We start from the raw sequence: 23,465 nt of genomic DNA, 5'->3' as shown, positions 1-23,465 counted from the left end.
CCTGGCTGGCCGGCAATCTTTGGGGTTCCTTAGATTTTCTGCCATGTGGCAGTGCACATGGTGGTGTTTTTTCCTCCTTTCTCCCCTGGGTGCCCTTGCCTTCCAGCTTCTGGCTGCTCCCTCGCTGACACTCTCTACAAGGCCTCCAGTAGTGGGGTTAATACCCATCCTGGTTCAGCCGGGCCACGCCCTAACTGAAGAACTGCATCAAAAGACCTTATTTATACCCGAAAGAATGGATTACGATTAAGAACATGCTTTTCTGGGGTACATAACTCCAAGCCACCTTGCACGGGTATATACCAAACACACCAGGTGCAATTCGGTTAGAATTTTTAGATCACCCATCCACAGACAACAGAAAAACACAAAGTAGATAATTATATTTGCCATTGATTGAGCATTACTGTGTGTCAAATATTGGGCCAAATGCTTTACAAACATTACTGTCTCAACCAGTCACACAGAAGTAGTACTATCATCTACCTTATACCATGAGGTTGCGAGAGGTTAGGCGACTTGCCTGAAGTTTTCCAGCCAGGAAAGAAGTGGTAGGATGAGATTCAAACCCGAGTCTGCCTGATTTGAAAGGAGCTCTAAATTAGACAACTTTAATCTGCCTCTTGGTTAATATGCCTGATTTCCAGAGAAGTGGATAGAAGATGCTGGTTGCTGATGGTTGAGGGAGAATTTCGTCCCAAGCTTTACTTTGTAAAACTTAGGGAAGAGGGACTAGCTCTTAGAAGAAAGGGCCATCAGTTTGATTTCAGAAGAACTGTTGTTCCCAGTTTTGTTATTTACAATCTGAACCAGAACAAGTTATTCACCTTGTCCTCTATTTCCTCATTTTCAAAGTGCAGGCATAAGCTGGATGGTTTCTAAGATCTCTGCTGGCTCCACCTTCTCTAACCTTTCCTTGTTGGAGACATTCTAAATTTGGCCCTCCCAGTTTCTGGGCAAATCCTCACTAGAGCAACACTGCTCTTAAGTGCTGATGAGGTGGACCCAGTGATGCTGTAAGATGGTGGACGTTTCAGTGGCACTTTATTTCTTTTATCCTTGTGGCTCTGGCTCTCTGTTACTTTCCACTGGCCAGGGTGGCTGAGGACCAGCTGGCCTCTCCTCCGAGATGGCCCAAAGTCAGAGCCAGGCTCACTTTATGTACACATTTTACCTGTAAATTAAAATGCTCTAGTACTAGTAAGTTAAAGCCAACATATTTCTGCCAAAATCCTTTGCAGAAAAGCAAGTTAAAATGCAAGGTCTTGTAAAAGCCAGAATTTTGAAAGTCGATATCTGATTTGTTACCATATAAAATAATAATAGCTGTGTGTATACTGGAATTACTCTAGCTCTGCTAAACAAAGACAGAGAAAAAGAACATTTGTGCTTGTGTGTGACACCAGTAATGAGTCCTACCGTGTCTCCTGGCTGTGGACGCATCACGGACACACGATCATACCCCTTCCTTAGTAGGACCCACAAGGCGTCGAGTTTTCCCTGAAATAAAACAAAGCACCAAGATTACATCTGAAACCAGAGAAGTGGCCACCACAGACACAGGCCTTTCCATGCTTCTCTAGTCAGATGGATAAAACCACCCTGGCATTGGGTGGGGTATGAGCGGCTCTCTCCTCATGAGTTCAGATGTGCCTCATGAGACACATAACAGAGGATCTTGACCTTCCTGAAGGATATGCCCCGAGACCTTAGTGTGGCCCTGAATTTGAAAACAAGGAGAAATTCATTCAGGCTCTTGGTTTTTACCTTTATCACACTACTGGGCATAGCCGCATTCTGCAAGTTAATCTTGTCAACCTTCAACAATGTTCTTTTTCCCCACCTGGTGCCCATAAGCCATAAAGGACAACAATGATGACAACTTCAGGTAAGCTGTACCAAACAGAAATGGCAACAGGGCAAGACCAATTAAAGGCCTCTGGGATTCCAGTCCCAGGCTGTCCACTAGTTTTGCTTCCAGCTACAATTCATTCGCTCAGGAACCCAGCTTCTCTATACCTATGTCATACCTCAGCAGAGTGGCATGTTACTAAAATTCACAGGACTTTGGGGTAGTAGGCAGTTGGCTGAAACCAACAAGAGTGAATGGGTGAAAGCACTGCTTTATGGTAGTTGATAACGGCATCTACTGCCTCTGGCCATTCTAGTTCCCTACACATGCCAATTTAGCCATTGCAGAGATTAAAAGAGAAAAATGCTGTTTACTTATCTTTTCTCTGGGAGGTAACTCTCCACAAGTAGACAGTCACCTTTACTTGGCCTTATTTTTCTTCACTGTCTTTGTGGTAGACAGAATAACTCCCCTCACACCCCCCACCAAAGTTGTCCATGTCATATTCTTCAGAACCTGTGAATGTGTTATCTCATACGACAAAAAGGACTTTGCAAATGTAATAAATTAAGGATCTTGGGCTGGGGAGATTACACGGGATTACCTGGGTGGACTCAATTGAATCACAAGTGTCCTCGTAAAAGGGAGGTGAGAGGGTCAGAGTGAGAGAAGAAAAGTGACAGCAGAAGCAGAGCCAGGGTGATTCGGACTGAGAAGAACTCAACACGCTGTTGCTGGCTCTGGAGGTGGAAAGCCATGAGCCAAGGAATGCTCTAGAAAAGACAAGGAAACAGATTTCCTCCTAGAACCTCCAGAAGGGATGCAGTCCTGCTGACACCCTGGTTTTAGTTCAGCGAGATCCATTGTGGGCTTCTGACCACTAGAACTGTAACAAAAAATGTGTGCTGTTGCAAGCCACCAAGTTTGTGGTCATTTGTTACAGCAGTAATAGGAAACCGATACAGCCTTTATCACACCCTGGCTAGTCTGTGTTTATTTGCTTATTGTCTGCCTGCACCTAGCGGGGTGCCAGCTCCATGTGTTGCTGGTTTGGGTCACTGCTGTATGCCCAGCCCGCAGGACATCGTCAGGTGTTCCGTAAATATTTGTTGAATGAGTGCATACATTCTGGGCTAGGTGCTTTTGCATGGGTCTTCTCATTTCATCCCCCTGACAGTCCCAAAGTTACAGAGAGGAAATGGAGAATTAGAGAGGATAAGTAACTTCCCAAAGACTGGGACCCACGTCTCTCTAATCCAAAGCCCTTACACTTTCTATTACACCAAAATGCAGTTTCTTCTTCATGCAGAGCTCCTGGCTGGAGCACTTTAATTTAGAACCCTTAGAACAGAGTTTTTAAACTGTGGGTTGTGACCCTTTAATCCACCCTGAAATCAATATAGTGTGTCAGGACAAGAATTTTTAAGAAATGAGATAAAATAGAAAAGAAAATATTAGAGTTAATTGCACCTAGTAGGGATAGTTATTATTTTATGAACACTTGGTGTTAGTTAAATGTGTATGATCGTGAGTGTATGTGTGTATTTATGTGGATGAGCGTGTGCATGGGTGTGCATGTACTGGGTGAAGAGGTAAAAGCTGGGGTCTCAGGAATGTTTGGAAACACTGCTCTGAGAAGGGGGTCTTTGAATGCTAGTGCTGAAAGAACTGGCAATGCCCAGAGTTCAAGTTCCTTGACAATAAGCTTTTCTAGTGGCGACGTTAATTGAAGAAAGTCATCTTCAAGGCTTCTTGCTCTGAAATTCTTATTTTCCTGTGGCTTATGCACAGAGACAAAAGTGTATTCTTGAAAGTTTATCAAGGCTTTTTGAGTTCTTGTGGGTTAAACTTTGTCTTGCAAAGTGTAGTGTTTCTCATCTCTTTTGGCAAGGAATTTACAAAAGCCTCTAAAAATATTTTGAAAAGGCTTTAGAATGCTGGATAGAACCACTGCTGTGCTCAGCGTGGTTTTCTGTATTAAACCATTTCAATCATCAGTTAAATGTTTGCCTTTAAGGTTCTTTGGGATAAGCATTTATATTTCAGGATATAACCAGGTGGATTTCCTGGATGAATGCCTCTTTCTCGTTTTCTTTCTGTTTCGGAGGGAGACTGCCAGGATCTGGCTTTGTCGATCAGCCCACCCACAGTGTTTGCGTGCTAATCGCTCAACTCCACGACAAACGAGGAGCAAGGGGAGGGGGCCGAAAGCACAACATTTGGCTGCTGAAGAAATGTATTAATTAGCTTAACAGAAATTTAAAGCTGCATGCATAGCAGAAGAAGAGATGTACAATAACAGGAGAATGGGTTATAAATTACGTGGTTTTTTTTTTTTTTTGTGGCTACAGAGACTAGTATAGTATTTATGTGCAAAGTGGCTAGAGTCTGACCGCCTGAGTTCAAATTCTGGGTCTATACCTCTCCAGTGACGCAATCTTGGACAAGCTGTTTAATTAATTAATTAATTAATTTTTTTTCAGGAGGTACTGGGGATTGAACCCAGGACCTCATACATAGGAAGTAGGTTCTCAACCACTGAGCTACATCCACTCTCCAATGAGAGCTGGTTTTTTCATTTGTTTGTTTTGTTTGTTTGTTTTTAGGAGGTACCGGGGACTGAACCAGGACCTTGCATGTGGGAAGCAGGTGCTCAACTGTGTGACCTACATTGGTCCTCCTTAGACAAGCTGTTTAATCTTCCTCAGTGTTTCTTTTCTTGTCTGTAAAATGGACATAGTAACAGCCTATAGACTTGTTATAAGGTTTAAAATTAGATATTGAAGGAAAGGAAAGTATTAGTCTTGCGATAAGCACTCATTAAATGTTATCCCTGATCAGGGTAAAGTCATTGAAAGGACAATTAGGAAGGCTCTGAAGAAAGACAGAAAAACAGTAATGTCACGCGGAACCTAAGAAGCCAATAATTTGAACTTTATAAGCGCGTGCCTACCTGTCCTCAAGTCGGTGCTTCTCCAAGCCACACTTCTCATTCCCCTCAGGATACCGCAGTCCAGCTTCTGCCCCAATCACTCCCCCGAAACTACTCTGGCGAAGCATCTGTCCTGCCAAGGGCCTCGGGCACCTTTTGGGGCTCATTTTCCTGGATTCCTCTGAGAGATCGTGCTGCACACTCTCACCTGTGTCCCCAGTCCCTGCCTGCTTCTTCGTAGCCCTCCGATGATTCCTTCTCAGCCTCTTTCGCTGCTCTCCTCTGTCTTACAGGTTGGAAAGTCTGCAGATTTGCTGATGGCTCACAGTTTCTCTCTTCAGGTTGAGTCATCTCGAATCTACTCAGATTCCCAGATCAGCTCCAGATCTCCCAAGCCTTAATTGTAATGTAGATGCCTCACAGGTATCGAAAATCAAACATATCCCACATGGAACAAATTACTTCTCCCAAACCTGCTGGTTCTTTTGCATGCCCTGCTGTGTCCTGGAACCCCAGAGACTCATCCTCATCTCTCTTTGTTCCACTTGCTCAAATCCGGCTTCGACCACACACTGAATGGATGCTTGTACCGTACCAGCTCTCCCGTGACCTCCTCCTGTCCACCCTGCCCTGCCGGTCCCATGGCTCCTCTCTGGCCCCGGCCCTTGTCAAGCACCATCCATTCTGTGAAGTTTCCTGATAGGTCGGTCTTTCTCTTCCAAGCTCCCTGAATGTCTTTCCAGACCCTTGAGCATACTATGTCTTTCCTGAAAATCCTGGATATTTTTCAAGAACTTATTTTATATTGTTAAACTATCACATCAATCATCTTCCTTTTTTTGGGGGGGGGGGGGTGTATGTGCTAATAGTAGGGGCCACTTTAAAAATTGTTGGGAAAAGCTTTGGGTAGTAGATTTGAAGTTTCAGGTATCATTTTGCCATGGACCACAGAGACCCTGGCAGTTCCAATGAAGTGTAGGGGACGCCGGAAGCTCTCTCACAGCATTTGGATGTTCTTTTCTACTTGATTAATAAGTGGATTTCATTGCTACTCCAAGCAGATGCACTGTACTTAAGAAACATCTTACTAGCAGTGTGCATTTGGGCAAGCGACCTAACGGCTCTGTGCCTTAGTTTTCCAACTTCTAAAGTGGGAGTAATATAATTTCTACTCTTGTGGGTGGTTGTGAGAAACCAATGAGTTGAGGGCAGGGAGATCACTAGGACTCTGCCCAAACATGGTACATACTTCCTACAGGCTAGCTGTTACCCATGGGCTGTTCTTATGGAGGCGAAATTAGTTTGTTCCACTTGACCCCTCCACTTTCTGAGTTCTAACTCTCCCAGAGATGACCCCAAAGCCCCTGGCCTGTGCTGTAGGAAATAATCAGGGTAATCAACGCAATCTATATCTACATCTGGTAGATATTTATACAAGAGCTGAAGTAAATTGTTTAGAAGAAGCTAACTGCCTAAAGTCAAAGTGCAGGACAAAGGCTTTTTGAACCTTGATCTTCTGAATTAGTCAGAAGTGAATGGGTTTATTAATAACACATCCCTTTGTGGCCAGAAAAGCCTCAGGAAATTCTTCCCTCCAGCCCCTGGGTTTTATCTAAAACCTGGGAATGGATCCTTCTGAGGTGACTCCACTTTATTTATCTCAGATATGAGTGTCCATCATGCAAAGCTTCTCCATGTGATACTGCGAGACACTGGCCCTCACTCCCCAGGGAGAACTCGGAACTGCTGCTCTGAAGCAAAAACAAAGATTTCTCCACATAATCTGGCCACCCTGGGCCAGGGTGTATTAGCTGACATTTAAAAAAAGCTTCCTTCCAAATGAGGTTGACATTGCAGTATAAACTGAGAAATTTACCAGTTTCAGGCTCCAAAAGTATTTCAGCCTGAGACAAAAACTTCCAGTCTATACAGGCAGACAAACGCAATTCTATACATACTCCATCTCCTGTTTCTTTATAAACAATATGAATGTGCTGGGAATGTATCTGTAGCTGCCATTCAAAGCACCTGGTGTTTGTGGTTGAGTCTCCCTCCCTCCCTCCCTTCTTTCCTTCCTTTCTTCTTTTTTTGGCCAGGCACAGCTGTTGTCTTCTCTTCTTCTGGTTTGTCTGCCCCAGCTACTTGGAAGTCAGTCAGAAGTTGAGAATTTTGAGGGTAGTGCAACTTGTAGAGCGACCATAGAGTGACACCTCAATTTTTGAACCCCAAAATAATATGGTAAATAGTCTGACCAACGGTTCCCCTCAAATGAATGAAATTAAAGCATAAAGTTGCAAACTCTCCATACATGTACACACAGGGTCATTTTTGTTTTGCTTTTTTTTTTCCTTTTCTTTCTTCTTTTGGGCTTTCTTAAAAAAAAAAAAGTTTGGAATTACTCTAAAAAGTAGCTGAGAGGGACCAAAGTCTGTTCAACATCAGCAGCACATTTGACAACACTTCAGGCTCTGGGATGTCTTCTTTGGCCATGTCCAGCTTCATCCGGAACAGTTTGACTGAATGCTGCTGGACTATGAGGCCAAGGACGACAGGCTGACCCGGGGGAAAATGCACAGAAGACAGCCCGTCTCCCAGGCCCTGCGGATCGGACAGCCCCGTTTGCCCTCTGCTCTCACGGAGAATGGTTGGCCCAGCAAGCCGAGGCCCGGCTCTCATCCTTCAGAGGCCTGTCATTTCTGTCATTTTCAGTCATCCGGATGAGCTACCGGAGAAGGAGAGAACTGGTTTCTCTGAAGGCTGCGAGCCTCCCCACCGACCTGAACACAGTCCTGGTTTTAATCTCTCTGGTGGCTGCACAGCCGGGCATTACTTAACTTGTCTGAAATGGCCAGGCCCGCTCTAATGAGAAGCACGGGGTGCTGTAAACCCAGGGGGTAAAAACTGACCAAAGGAAAATTCAAGCCAAACATCAGGGAAAACTTCCTGATCATAAGCCTGGAATGAGGAAGGGGTGAAGTGTGGCCAGTGTGGTCAGTGCCTTAATTAGAGAGTTGAGGAGCTCGGTGCGGCGCCCCCTCCCTGGGCATGAGTTCCCACAGGGTCTGCTTAGCAAATGTGCCGCTTGTTTCTCTTCTCAAATCAGTTTCATGGAATGCATGAAAAAAGTGAGTCGAATGCGATACACTTAAATATATATATGATTTTCGCCACTTTGGGGGAACTAGGACCGGTCCCAGTAACTCCTGGTAGCTGTGTACCAGGAGGATGTGTCCTTCCATTTGGTAGTGGGAGTGGAAGGGGGGCAGGGAGTGGATGGGCTGTTCTCCACAAGCACCCACCCCCAGCCATCACTGTGTCTCCACCTGGCTCCCTGCCCCAGCAGGCCGACCTACACCTTCCACAGAACGTGTCATCGGGCTTCCTGCAGGTGTGGCCAAGGAGCAGCATCAGGATGGATGGAAGGGCAAGGTGAGGGACCTCACTGCGCTCTGGCAGTGGCTGCATCCCTGTAGGGCTGGGGTCGTTAGACCTTTTCTGTAAAGTACCAGGTAGTAAATATCTTAGGTTTGCAGACCAAGAGGCAAAAGCAAGGATATTATGTAAGTACTTATACAACCATTTGAAATGGAATCATTTCAACAGATAAAAGCCATTCTTTGCTCGTGGGGTGGATTTAGTGTGCTGACTCCCGCTCTTCGGCCACAGGTCTGGCTGGGTGGTCTCATCTCCAGAGCAGCAGCTCTCACTGAGCTCCGGCAATGCCATTTCCTCTCCGTGCCCTTCGGGCTTAGGGGTGTAATGGCTTTTGCAGGCACTGGTTCCTGGGGCCTCGCCCTCCCTCTGTGTCCCCGTGAGCCTGCCCGCACCTCTGTAAAGCGTCTCCATCAGCGCTGATAGCTCAGTCCTTTCGAGTGTGCCTTCTTGCCAGTGCCCTGACAATCCAGGGAGACAGTTCCAGAAAGGGAAGCAGAGTGTGCGGTACAACGTGGAGCTAAATGTTATGGCGAAGGCCCAGCGACCGTCCGAGGCACTGTGGCTGGAGCACGTATGGCGTTAGGCATTACAATGCTGATGCTCTGGCAGTAAGTCTACCCTTCTTCCGGAGGAAATTCATTACTATGTAAGAATTCCTTCCTGCGCTTCTACTCTCAAATCTTCTTGTTCCTGCCCTTCTGTCACCCACCCTGCCCATGTGCATGTACGATGACCTCTTTTTCTGTCCTCTCCTTAAGGAGATGGCAGGAAGGCCACCTTCCTTGGATGGAGGGTATCAAATGATTCTTGTGGGTCACAGGAGATGCTCTGCCCAGCATGATGCCATGGGAGGGTTTCATAATTACATCCCATCCCTCAGCTCTTTAACAAGAGATGGTGGGTCCCTACCCTGTGCCAGCTGCAGTGCTGTCAACTGGGGGCTCAAAGATGAATTGAGCATCATTGGTGCCTCCAGAGGCCAAATCTGGTAGGGAGATGACTCATAAACACAAATAACCAAATCAATGGGCTACTTGTCCACCTCCTAGCTAAGGAGCCACTGAGCAGACATTGGCGTTAGCTGCTCCATCAGGCAAGCGAAACATACGAGCTTTCTCATGTCGTAAGGAGGGAGTCCGGCCACAGGCACATAGGGTGTCCACAAGATCACAGGTCTTTTCAGTTCTGTCTTTTTGGTGATTCCTTGACACTCAGATCCCCAGATCCTAAACATTATCCAGCAGTTGCCCTTGTGGTATAAATGGAGCCAGTGTGAAATCTAATGGGCACCTCCTTGCCGAGGCTCCTGAGCTATGCCGATGGCCTCTGCCTACTCTAACAGCCTGGGCCCCACAGCTCCTGTGCTTGGGGAACTTCCTAAGGAGTGCTGGCTGGAACTTTCAGCGACAACTTATATTTGAAAGCAGGCCTGCCAGGAACCCTCTACAAGATGGAAGATGGTCCTTCTCAATGGTGACCAAAGAATAAGTTCAAGATAAAGACCAGGAACAGCCCCAAGGCGGCAGCTGGGAAAGGTGGACGTGGGCGGCCCAGGGGTTCTTGAACTTGCATGTGCATCTGCGGCATGGGGAGGATCTGTTAAAACCCTGGATGCTGCCCCACCCCCAGAGCTGCTAACTCAGCAGGTCGGGGGTGGGGCCCAATAATTTATATTTCTAACAAGTACCTAGCTGACACCGATGCTGCAGGTGTAGGGACCACACTTTGCGAACCAGTGGTTTAACACGGTGCCTGAGGAAGAAGCACAAGAGCAGGGGCTGCGGAGGGAGTGGTAACTGGGGAAGCAGAGGGGTCGAACTGTGGTTGCTTGTGAAATAAGAACTTTTGAGGATAAGAAATTTCTCTTGACAAAACAAAGCGAGCAAGTCGTGAGGGGCCAGTGTGGTTCCCGAGGCCTTTTGTGAGACGCTGAGTCATTAGGTCTGAGGTGGTAACTGGGATCTGCATTTATTAAGCTCTCCAGGGTGATTTTGATGCTCTCCAATTTGTAAACCTCTCATAATATCTGGCAATGGCCGGCACATAGTAGGTGCAAAACAAATACTCATTGAATTGATTCTAATTCCAAGTTTTTAGTTGTGAAATGTGCTTGTCCATATCCTTATTTACTTTGTAAAGCTCAGTCCCAAACCACCAGTTGCTAGAGGAATAACATGCTCTTGAGCAGAAATTGGATTTTGCAAAAAGAATCCCTATTCTTTCAAAGTCCAACACTGCAGACATGAAAACCTGGCCATAACCGAAGATATTTTATTAGTCAAAAAGCGCAGATTCCTGAAAGAGACACAATAGAAAACCCCCTTTCCTCTTAATCTCTGAGGTTCTGCTTGGCTCCTTCCTGTCTGGACATGCATGCACGCCACTGCATGTTCCACATTAGAAAATAATTAGAAGCAAACAGCTGATGCTAGTCAAGCAAGCTGCGCTTCGCCCACGTCTTTCCAGAGTTCAGTCCGTTGCCCCAAGGCTGCTTATCTTAAAAAAGAATCTCACTGTTTTAAACACAACATGGCACACCAAAATGAAAATGCTTTGCAACCAGTGCTAGCTCAGCTTCGAAAAGGCAACTACCAATAAAGTTTCACTCCACTGATTTGAAATAGTGTTTCTTTTGATTTCATAGAAGGGTTGCTCTAAAATTAGCAAATAACTCAGGGAATGAGGAACATTATTTTTGTTGGAACTGCAAGAGGAGTAGGTCTTAGTGTGTGTGTGCATGCGTGTGTGTGTGGTGACGAGAGCCTGCTCTCACAGTGGGTCTTTCATTTGAGGTCTTGGAGTTGGCCCAGTTTTGCTTGCAGCTTGGAGCTGGAGGTTGGAGCCCTGAGCTGCCTTGGTTCCAGCCCTGGGCAGAGCAAAGACTGTCCCAACCTCAGTTTCCTTCTCTAGGAAATGAAGGAGTGGGGACAGATGGAGTCTGGGGTCTTTTCAGCCGTAAACGTCTTAGTGCTCTCTGACAAGTGGCATAGCACAGATGCTTATGGGCAAGGCCGAAGAGCAAGGATGTTGAATGAATCACATGACTTTAAAGCCATTTGTCCCCAACGGAGGAGAAAAGAGGCCGTCATGAAGTGTTAGCTGCCTTTGATGACCTAAACTTCCCAATAAGTCAAAGCTGGTTTTGAGGTCTGGAGGTGTGGTGGGAAGAGAGATGGTGGACAGAAAAGTGGCTTTGCTCACAGCTAGGAAAAGTGGGTCCTAGATCCATAGCCAACTCGGTGTCCCTCAGGTGCCCCACAGTCCACCAGTGTGTTCTGATACGCTGGCGGGAGGCTCAGGGAAAGGGGAATGGGGCTTATGTCATGGCAAGAGGAACAGAATCTCGGCATCAAGGAGAACCCTGTCATTTGTTAGCTAGGGGACTGCCTACTAAATGAACTTATGAGATGTTATGGAAATTTAGAACGACTCTGTGGTTACAACTCAAGTCACTTGACTCGCATCCATCTCTACACTGCCATGGGGATCTTAAAAGGGGCATTCTCCACCTTCATAATATGCTCACTGAGAAAGCAATTGCTTATATTTCCAAATCCAAAATTTTAGAAATCTGTGCCCCTGAGATCAGCTGGATTTTGGTTTGATAGGTTATCATACCAAAAGATTCTTACTACGTGAGTGACTTATCAGGAATGAAGATGGCTTTCTGAGCAGAGTGAGACACACACCTTGATGGGCGAGTACCACTTCCGGGGGGAAGAGGGCCTGCGCATGTTGTTGTTGAGATTTCGAGGCTCAGGGTACTCGTACTCCTGCTCCGGCATCTTGACTCTTGCATTCTTTGCCTTTTCCAACTTAGCACCCTCTTCTGTGGAGCCCTTTTCTCCCCATCGAACCTGAAATCAACAAAATACAAAATGACAAAATAAAGTATGTTGCTCTTCCAGAATGGTAATCACAGATGTGTGATGTACAATGTGAGTCTATCCAATCTGCAGTTCCTCTGGGTTTTGAGGGCGATGGAGGAGGGGGAGATGAGGAAAAGGGGAAGGGGGAGAGCTGGGAGCTGAGGGGCGAGCCCCATGGCTGGGGAATTAGGGGAGGAGTCATTCGGCAGTGGGATAGCACATGCCAAGGTCTCGTGAGCCCAGGTGAGATCTTTGGATTTCATTCCAGGGAAAGAAGCAAGCTTTGGGAAGTCTGAGCAGAGCAGTGGCCTGCTCTGACTCACAGCAGGTGAGACATGGGGGTGCACCGATGAGAGACTGGACTGCCCATCTCCCCATCTTTCTGCTTCCCAAACCACATCCCCAGCAGACCTTTCAAGTATGAATTTTCACCAGTTTGCTTTTGTTTTCCATCACCAAGTAGTCAGCACATAGGCATGTGACATTACACTGGAATCTCACCTCCATCCTTTTGATGCCCCCAACGCCTCGCCCACCATAGTAAGAGGCATCTACTGTAGGCCACTTTTTCTTAGGCAGGCCATCATCATCTTCTTCCTGCAGAAGGAGCATACCATGTGAACTTTCCTGTGACGCATGCAGGAGGCAAAGCGCTACTGCTGAGTGTGCAGAGGTCAAGGGCATGAGGGCAAGGTGGACACGAGTAGAGCTTGCAGAGTCAGATTGACTGGGGTCAGTCCCAGCATTCACTGCCTCTGGGACCTTGGACAAGTCACTTAAGCTATTAAACCATTTTCCTTCTCTGTGAAGTGGGAATGGAAGCAGCAATCCCCGGTGAGGCTGTTGCACAATCCTGGGCCCTCTTCTTTCCTGCATTTATGGTCCTTTGTAGGGGACCTCCCTCATCCCACTTACATGCTGATGAGTCCTCGATTTGGACCTTCAGCCCTGATTGCGTCTCTGAACTCCCAGCTGCCAACTTGCCATTCACACTTCCTCTTGGGAAACTAACAGTCATCTCCACAGTACCATGTCCAAGGGAAGTCTTGATTTTCTCCACCCTAACCTGCACTCTTCCCTGCCACCTGAGAGTCATCCTTAGGTGACTCCCTCTCTGTCCCAATTTGTCATCAAATTCTGTTGACTCTCTTTCTAAAAATTTCCCAAATCTGCTGTCCTTGGCCCCAAGTCTCCACCAGCTCTCTCTGGTATACTGCCAGAGCCTCCTACCTGGTCTCCTGCAACCTGTCCTCCACAAAGCAGCCAGAGCAAAATCCAAGTCCCCTGCTGCCCGGCGTGCTCTGGCGTCCCCAGCCTGCTTCCTCACCACCCTCGGATCCCTCTCCCACCCCACTGGCCCTTTCTGTCCCTCAGATGCTCTGAACATATCCCTGTCTCAAGCCCGTGCCTCCGCTGCCCCTCGTGCAGGGATCCTTTTCCCCCACCTCGACTTCTCACTGCCGGCTCCTTCTTATCACTCCTCGGAGAGGCCTTCCTTGGACAGCCTTCCAAAGCTGCCCCAGCCTCTTCAACACACCAATCTGTTTTATTTTAGTTACGGAACATTATTTTAGTTATGGAGCTTATCATGGCTTAATATTTACTGTCTGTCTGGCAACACCAGAATGTAATTCCCATGGCAGCTTTTCCTTTTTTCCTCATTGTATTCCCAACTTTCCAAACAGCACGGAGTACATGGTGGGTGCCTGATTATTATGTTGAATTTGCAAATAAAATTAAACGAGATGATTAATAAAGCAGTTAACTCAGTGTCTGCAACTTGGCTCAGTCTCAGGAAGCTAGTGCTTATATTTTTAAGATAAGTGGAAAAAGAAACAAGAACGTGTAACTTTATGGATGGAAAAGGGAAGGTTAACTGACAAAACTACTCCTCACCTTTGCAGTGTCATAATTCGTGTCGAGGGGAGGAAAATACCACCATTTATTGCCATGGATGGGTCAGAGAGCAGTGGCGTGACTTGCCTTCTGGGCAGAGAGGAAGATGAAAAAGGAGTCTGCAAAGCAGAGCAATGAGCCAAAGAAGATGGAAATGCTCAGAACGAGTCTGTTTTCCACAGTCTTGTCTTGGAGGCATCTGGGGAGTTAAGGACTCAGGGGGAAGCCCCAGGCAGGGCTACTGCTGTGTGGAAAGGGGCACCCCCTGCAGGAGGCAGGCTACAAAGCAAAAGCAAGTGTTCAGCTTGCGACAAAGCAAAGCATTCACATATTAAGATTCTCTGGGTTATGCGTTGTAACCTAGGGCAAGCTTTTTTCTGTCTTTCTTTTTTTCAGTATATCTTATTTTAAATCTCTCTCTCTCTCTCTTTTTCAAGGTGCCAGGACCAGGGATTGAAACTGGTACCTGGTAAGTGGGAAGCTGGCGCTCAGGCACTGAACCACGGTAAGTGGGAAGCTGGCGCTCAGGCACTGAACCACATCAGCTCCCTTCAATCTATCTTTAAAGAGTGACTACAGCAGGCTTCCAACAGAACACTCTGGCAGCTGACACTTGGGTTTTGCTTGCTTTAATGAAATATTAATTAACTAATTATTTTTAAAACAAATCTGCCCTTCTCTAAGGGACTTATGAGTCTCAAGAGCAGAATGGCATTTGATGACCCAGGTAGTCTCAATGCCTTGCACAGGGCCTAGGGCGCATTCGGTGCTCAATAAAAGCACACTGAATTAGCGATGATAACCACTGAATTTATGCAGCCTTTACCACAAGCCAGGCCCTCTTCTGAGAACTTTACATGCACTGACCCTTTAATCTCACAGCCACCCTGGGAGGTAGCTGGTATTATTATTCCCGTATTAGAGAGGAGAAATAGAGAGGCAAAGTGACCCACGTCACCCAGCTAGTACGTGCAGAGCTAGATTTGAACCTGGGCAGCTCGACTCTCATTTTATTGTTTATCAACATAGGCAGGTTTTGGCTTTTGTCTCTTTGCACTTTACTTTTCCAATCATTTGATGGCATCACATTTTTTTTTTTTTACTTCTTGCCACTTGTGCCTGCTAATTTTGACGATTTCTGATCCCAAAACATGACAAAGTAATAAAATAAAAGCAAAAAACCCCAAATAAGAAATTACTATAGTTCACAGTATTTTGCCTTATGATGTAATTTCAGAAGGCTTCTTTCATTTTCCGATGAAAATCAGAAAGCTCAGGTCCCTTCCTTACGTGGTTAGACTTTACTGCCTGTGTGTGTCTATGTCCTTAGATTGTGAAACTGGTGTAGTGCAGTTTTCCAAAGGAGATAACAGAAATCAGAGCACCCCAAAATAAAACTGGGCATAGGAACACCCAGAGTGGAAGAAACTCCAAAAATAAAAGCTGCCTAATGCAACAGGGACTGAAATGGTCTTAGGAGATTCTTAAATTTCATGCTACAGGAGTAAAAACATTAGAGACCATGTCACGGAGCCTCTGCATTGCACAGAAGAGAACAGCCCAATCCAGAGAAACCAAGTGACCAGTGAAGTTGAAGTTCCAATCTGGTTTCCTGACATCTTGTTGGCTGGTTTTTTTACCCCCATACTTTATGATATTAACTTACAGAAGGATTCCCAACTGGCTTTCTTGAATTTACAAACTCCCCAAGTACTTATGCTATAACATGACCCATAAAATTGGCTTACACCCTTTTCCAGAATCACGGGCATGCCGAGCCGCCCTTGCTTTCATCTCCTCTCTCCGGGCGAGGGCTCACTGCCGGCTCTATTTATCTGCTGTGTGTTGGTCAAGAGGGTGTTCCAGCTCCCTGCGTATGAGCAGGGCCTGGAGTGCTCACGGCAGGAAGTGGCTAAACATAAGAAATCTGCTCCACACGCTTCTAAAAGACCAGTCCAGGGGTTCTGGTCCCCTGACCCGAGCTCGCCTGCCAAACTCAAGCAACAACAGCAAAAGGCAACGTGAGGGCTGGGTATTTGACCAACTGGCAAGTCAGAATTTCCCTGCAGTTAGCATGGCTTGTTTACACATTCCCCAGGCGGGAGGGTTTTATTGTCTCCCTAAGAGAAGGATGTCTTTAATGTGCTTTTACATTTGGCCAAAAATCGATGGAGCAAAATCTTAATCCCCAGCAATTCCACCAGGACAACCGGCAGCACCTGAAAGTGCATCTCTGTAACTTATTAGTCTAAAGACCCTTGGATAGGTCCCCTCACACCACCGCAGGGAGGACAAAAATTACTGGCATGAAAGCTGGCTGCAGGAAATCTCACAAAGCACTGTCTTTCAGTATGGAATCTTGATGCCTTCCATGGCATGAGGAAAGTAACAGGAATTGGCAGTGGGTGGACAGTCAGCAGGAGATGGACAGAGAGGAGTGGAACTGAGCCCACGTGAGGAGTGGCCAGCGAGGGTCTCCCAGTGGTGGGAATGGCAGGAAGGTCCAATATTCTGCCAGCAGTTACTGGCTTGCTGCACTGTGTTGTAACCCACCCACCTACTTTCAAACCTTCAGCAAAAGTCACTGTGCTGGTGGCCTTGTGTCAGTGGTACCTTGGGGTGAGTCGGAATCGGGGTGGTGTCTGGCATGGGGTTTGCTAGATGGTGTCTAGTCAACAGTGATGAAATATTGCAGTAGAAGCAAGAAGTGGGAGCCAGTGGTGCCTGGGAGAAACCTCAGAGATTTCAGAGGGATGTTGGTTTCTACTGTGGCATTCAAAACAGTTATGTTTAATTTTATAGGATGTGGTGGCCCCAGTATCCAGCTGGCTGTCATTTGGGAATGACAAAGAGCAGCACATCGTATAGGTGGAAGAGGCCCATGCTGACGTGCTTGTCCTTAGGCAGAACTGGGTGTGCCCTCAGTCACAGCCCTGCTCTAGAAAGAAATCGCCGTAGGCTGTGAAGTTTGACGTATACTTTGCTTAGCTCATAATGGATTAGTCCTATGCTATCCTCAGACACTGAGCTTTTCCATCTTTTGCAATCATGCCAGGCTTTTGTAACAGCTCTGTATGCCTGGAAAACCCTTTCCCCACTTCCTGTACCCCTTCAGGATAGAGTTCAGATATAACTTCTGGGAAGAACTTTCTGATTCTGCAGAGATTTCAATGCTGTTTGCTTGTGGTTCCACAGCTCCTTGTATTGCCCTGAACTCATTCAATAAGTATTTAACTAATAGTGAGTTATTAAGCAAACCAGTGGGTAGAAGGGTAGGTTTCTGATCCTAGGGGTGCCTCACTCTACCATGTACACCAGGTACCAGACAATTCCATGGAGTAGATATGACTAGTGCCCCCTGGAGTTGTGCATGATGGCGGGTCTCTCACATCAGTCAACGTGTTCTTTTGCATTCCTACTGGAATCCATTTGCTAAAAGAGCCAGAAGGGTAAGTTTGACCCAGCTGGTCTCTCAACTCCTGTTTCACTGTGGGTACTAATGGGAACTAACCATGAAAAGGAGAAAATGAGTGAAACACACAAGTAAGCCCAAGTAAAGAGCTTTAAATAATTAGCCTAGGAATTAATTTTAAATTTCACTGAACTGTAACATATCTTAAACCCTTATTATAATCCCATCTCGTCCAAACAAGGGCCATTTACTCATCCTTCCTTCATTCATGCATTCAAGCAACTGCAGTTGAACCCCCACTGCATAGTTCTATATTTTGAGAAAAACAAAGGTGAATGTAGTTGTCAACAAGAGTTCACATTTATAGAGGAGCAAATTTCATGAGGATGATGTCATAATTAAAGGGCTAAGGAAGGCCAAAGAAACTTGCAGGTTGCAAGGCTCTGGTGGAAGAACCTAAAGTAGAATTGGCTGGACTGTCTCATCTGAAGCCTCTGGAGAGAGGCCAGAGAGGTCACCTCCAATGTCAGCCTTAGAGCTGAATACTTGGGAGTCAATTGGAAGGTCAGAAAAAGTCAGCAACACTTAGGTTTGTTAATCCCCAAAACTCCAAGTGGTTTCAGATTTTCCCATTCTGAGTTAGATTATTATTTTTTAATGTGCAGTATTCTTTATTGAATTATAACAATAATTTACATTCTACAACTCTAAAGTTATTCAAGCCAGTTATATAAATGCACAATAGTAAAAAACTTGAAGATAAATTACAATTCATTGACAGAGTCAATTATGCAAAGTAATCAGTGGTTATTCAGGCATGCTTTTCATTTTGCTTTCTGGGACTCATGCAATTCTCATGATCCTGGTTTCCTGTGTTGTTTATAACATATACCCTTTCTCAGAATGAATAATTTCTGGTTAATTTGTCATTTTGTAAACTTAGGCTAGTGTGTTATTAAAACTGGACACAGACACTTGGCTGAACTCGAATAGTTTTACTGATTGTGTTAGAATAGAGGAAACTATTTTTCAGCACTTTTTTCTTAAATTAAAAAATTGCTTTACAAGAATCCCTCAAGTACAGGGGCAATGACTAGTGAAGGAGGATGGTCCACTGATGGGTCCTTGATCTTGATGGCAGTACATATGAACCGTTACTTTTGAAATTGAACTTAGCCTAGTATTATAGGGTGCCTAAGAGTTACCTCCTCTCCTGAGAACCTCTTTGTTGCTCAAATGTGGCCTTTCTCTAAGACAAACTCAGCATATAAATGCATGACCTTCCCTCAGCATGTGACATGACTCCCGGGGATGCACCTCCCTGGCACGGAGGGATTACTACTAAGCACCAACTAGCAATGCAAGTTGAAAAAGACCTTGAGTAAAAGGGGGAAAAGGTAAAGACAAATGAGTTTATATAGCTAAGAGACTTCAAAGTGAGTAGGGAGGTCATTCCAGAGGTAATGCTTATGGCTCATCTCAGCAGGATATCATAGACTGCCAAAGTAGATATTACCCCAAATAGTGGGGGCTCCTTAGGGCTGTGGAGACATGCAGGTCCTATGGTCAGGGAAGATAGCTCAGGATTTTGGTGCCTTGTCAGTGGGTCCTACTTTGGGATTTATGCTCCCCAGTATCAAAGAGTTGGACTCAGTTATGCTTTCCCTACACATTGCTCTTCTGTCCCTTCTATTTGAACCTATAGTTGGTACTGGAATTGGTAGGTATATGACCAAGAGACTTGAATCTTTGGGCTGTCCGTGTGCCAGCTGGGCCCTGAGCCTCAGCGGAGTGGCAACACCTACTTTTCAGTTCATTGGACTCATCCAGGACAACTAACAAGGAGGTGAGGATGAATGCCCACTATACCGAGGAACCGAGACAGTCTACAACTGCAAGCAAGAGAGTCCTATCCATCAGCCATATGGGATTGAAGCACCCTCTCAATTAGAGGTGGAGTGGGCATCACCATCCTAGAATCCTCAGGATTGGGGAATAAAATACAGACTAGAGTGGACTTACTGGTATTCTACTATAGACTTATTGTGATTCTAGCAATGGAAGAAATTATATCATTGATGTGGAGGCAGGGGTTACTAGAGGTGCTGAGGGCAGGGAGAAGGAAAACAGGTGTAATATGATGGCATTTTCGGGACTTGGAATTGTACTGAATAACACTGCAATGACAGATTCAGGCCATTATATATCTTGCCATAACCTACAGAATTGTTGGGATACAGTGTAAACTACAATGTAAACTATGATTCATGCTTAGTGGCAATGATCCAAATGTGCTCATCAATTGCAATGAATGTACCACATTAATGAAAGTAGTGTGGGGAAGGGTAGGAGGTGTGGGGAGAGGGGCATATGGAAATCCCTTATATTTTTTATGTAACATTATGTAATCCAAGTATCTTTTAAAAAATTTAAGAAATTGCTTTAAACAAAAATTTTAATATGTTAATTAAAAGCTATTTTTTCTTCCCTTATATTCTCTTGGATACTCTACCTCCTATGAGTTCAAGAGACATAAAAAAGAAGTCTAAACACAAAATTCAAATTAGATCTAGAAAGCAGGAATAAAAAACATATTACAAATAGATAAACCAGGTCTTTGTTTTGGCCTGCTTGAAATGGCCCTGAATTTATTATTGTTGGTTATATGCTAACTTGTTCGTGGAGTCTGTATATTTGATTTGAACATTAAGCTGCTGAATATCTTCTTGACTAGATATGCTTCTTCTTATTTTATTTCTGAGTTGCATTTAATATGTCATGGCACCAGCATATCTGCTCAGACGCTCATACACAATGACTAAGGACCACACAACTGTCCTGTTCAATAACGAATAGTCTGTTTACTTATCTTAGCAGCAATGCTACTTTTTCTAAGTTTGTGAAATTCAGAACACTGTATCGTGGCCATGTTCCAAGGACTTCTTTTTATTTATTTATTTATTTATTTATTTATTTATTTATTTATTTATTTATTTAATTCCCCCCTCCCCCGGTTGTCTGTTCTCTGTGTCTATTTGCTGCGTCTTGTTTCTTTGTCCGCTTCTGTTGTCGTCAGCGGCACGGGAAGTGTGGGCGCCGCCATTCCTGGGCAGGCTGTACTTTCTTTTCCTTATGGGGCACACTCCTTGCGTGTCGGGCTCCCCTACGCGGGGACACCCCTGCGTGGCGCGGCACTCCTTGTGTGCATCAGCACTGCGCATGGGCCAGCTCCACATGGGTCAAGGAGGCCCGGGGTTTGAACTGCGGACCTCCCATGTGGTAGACGGACCACTGGGCCAAGTCCGTTTCCCCCAAGGACTTCTGTTTGGAGTATACACAATGTGTCTGTGCATGTGTGCCTGAGGGTGCATGTGCGCGTATGTGAATGTGTGTGTATGTGTGTGTGATGTGTATTTGATGTTCACTGACCACAGTAGCTCAGCCCTTCTTCCAGCCAGCATAGCAGGCTGCTCCGGGGGTCTGTGTGGCCATGGCTGGGAGGGGTGTCAGGCCTGTTGCTACCAGGGAAGACCACTGGTCTGAAACAATTATACAATTAGATGAATTGCATAATTTCTCCATAGCTCAGTTTTCCCATCTAAAAAATTCTTGCCACAGAGAAACTTAAGATCAGTAAGCCCAATAATAAACTGGAAATACATTCATCATTCAGTGCCAGGTGCTTTTGGCTAACTGGATGCCCACCCAGTGTCAGTGCCTTCAATATCCATCCTCTCCCTTCAGATGCAAGAGCACCAGACCATCCCAGTCCCCATGTACATATTCTCTCTCGCTCTCACCTTCAACATTTATGGCCATTTACCCTCCCACCAACACATACATTCTAAGCCAGAGGGAAGCCTTCTAAAGCTTCACGGTGAGAAGGCATTTGGCTGTTGTGTGGGAGGGAAAGAGAAGACAGGCCAGGAAGTGGGTGGGCCTAAAAAGGAGAGCAAAAGAGAATGGCACAACTAAGGCCACGACTGACCACAGAGAATAAGTGGCCATCTCTGGGTCAATCTTAAAAGGGGCTATGGGACTGGCTGAGTAACTTTACCACTCCGGAAGGGCACATCTTGAGGCACGAGTTCAAATCCCAGTGCCATCCACAATACTTGTGTGATCTTGGGAAAGTTATTCAACCTCGGTAAGCCTCTGCTCTTCACCTAAGAAGGACCACGAGTATAACTAGAGCTGCTGAATGATTAAACGCCATGTTCCAGGAAAATGCTTTGTGCAGTTTCCTGGATCATTGTAAATAGTCAGTGTTATCTCTAGGATTGACCATTAATTTCACAGACTCACATTCAATATCCACTGGGAATAGCTCCCTTTTTCTCTGATTAGGGACACCCGTCAGGAGATAACAGCCTAGGGCGTTAACTTTACAAGCCTGACTACATCTTCTCTTAAGAGAAACTACCCGCAGGCAGTTTCAGACTGGCGACTCACAGCACACAGCAGGCACTCAATCCAGAGCTGCTGAATGAGTAAGTGGTTTAAATTTCAAAAACAAACCATGGTGGCTTCTTATATACCTTCTGTCTCTATCCTGTTTATTTTTCCCAATGTCCTCAAGTCAGATCCTGAGGCCTTCATTGACCTGATGCTAAAAAGCACAGTGTTTAAACTTTCATTGTGCGCGTCTCTGGTTTGGGTACTTTCTTGGTTTATTTCTAACATCATATTTAATTGACTAAGCCAGAGGGCTTCAAAGGGAATTGGGTGGGGGAGAGCCCCAGAAAGGGTCAGTTGTATTTTCCATCAGCAAATGAAATCTACTCGATCTGCCCTGCCCAGGTCTGGCCAAGGACTCATGGTTAAAGAAAACTGTGGAAATGTGTGCTACGCATTTGACAGAGTAAGCAAAGGGTCGGGCAAAGAAAAGGCTTCTCTTTCCTAACATTATTTCCTCGTGTGTAGATCTGTGACCCGTATGCATCTGCTGCTGCTCAGGGCTGAGCTGTAACCGACTTTCCATTCAGTTGTGGGACCACCTGTTGCACATTCCCTTTCAAGTATTAGTGAAATTGGAAATGGTAGGACCTTTGGGAGCCTGTAAGAATGGCAGGTGGCAGAAGCATATGGCATCTGTTCCTGCCTGTACTCGGTTTGCTGATTTTCAATGAGACTGACGTTTAGATCGTTAAAGCCATACTAGTCCCGCAGGGCACGGTGCCTGAGTGCCTCCACTCTTGCTTCTCAGGGCAATTCCTCTCGCTATGCTCAGGTGGCTGTGGGCTGCTCTGAAGTACATGACTCTTCCCTTTCACCAGAGCTGACCCAAGGACGGCCAGTCCACAGGTCAGCCATGACCTGTGACGTGTGATCTATGGTCTGAAGTGAAAAGATGAGTTGGACCAAATTATTTCTCGGGAACTGGAAGAAAGAAGCTGAGGCGGTAAGTAGTGGGAACAGGAGCTGAAACAACGGCCTGAGAAATGCTGTCGGGTAGAGTCAGGGCAGAAGGGATCATGTGCAAGCCAGAATTGGAGGGAGTAAAGGAAGCCAGGTAAAGGAGAGCAGAAAGGAGTAAATTCCTGGAAAACAGCAGAGATGCTTGGTGGGAGGGTGGAAGAGACCCATAAAGAAGAGGTGGGTTGCCAGTCCCTGCAGTTCTGGATGCTTCCCCAGCCACAGTCTACCTGGGTCCTTTCATCCTGGGTTAGTTGAGCCAGTTTCTGTTTTTTGTGCAGTCAAATGATCTTGAAAAAGTCTCAAACTCAGTCAGAAAATCCATGCAGGGTGGTTACATTTAGAACTAAACCACCCGATGAAGTACTCATGGGTGGAATTCTCCTATAAACTGCCACTTTTATGGAATAACTAGAGAGGAATCCTCACTCTGCTGCCAATTAGAGAAGACCCTTAACCAGGAATGCCCCGTTAGTTGTAAAATTGAGCCTCCTTGCTTTTGCTGAGATCTTGAAGTCTCAAGGAATTTTGTACTCTATTTAGGGGTCTCATGGTCAGTTACTGGAATCTCAGAAAGTTGAGCCTTTTTATATTATGCATTTTGGTATCCCTATTAAAGAGGATCACTGCGAGAGCATTATTAAGACTTACCAA

The 23,465-nt window shown here is 45.6% G+C and overlaps 1 protein-coding gene across 1 annotated transcript in view; it reads right to left on the bottom strand.

Annotated features, from left to right (window-relative positions):
• The window catches only part of ANTXR1 (ANTXR cell adhesion molecule 1), a 253,844-nt gene that overhangs the window by 68,277 nt on the left and 162,102 nt on the right, over positions 1–23,465 (bottom strand). The window contains exons 15-17 of the mRNA XM_004449198.3: positions 12,590–12,685; positions 11,909–12,076; positions 1,420–1,500 (exon numbers count right to left, since the gene is read on the bottom strand). Coding sequence (XP_004449255.1) covers positions 1,420–1,500; positions 11,909–12,076; positions 12,590–12,685 — 345 coding nt within the window. The remainder of the gene's footprint in view (positions 1–1,419; positions 1,501–11,908; positions 12,077–12,589; positions 12,686–23,465) is intronic.

This window comes from Dasypus novemcinctus, chromosome 17, assembly GCF_030445035.2.
Source record: "Dasypus novemcinctus isolate mDasNov1 chromosome 17, mDasNov1.1.hap2, whole genome shotgun sequence".
NCBI classification, from domain to species: domain Eukaryota; kingdom Metazoa; phylum Chordata; class Mammalia; order Cingulata; family Dasypodidae; genus Dasypus; species Dasypus novemcinctus.
This window is presented reverse-complemented; position numbering and strand designations above follow the sequence as displayed.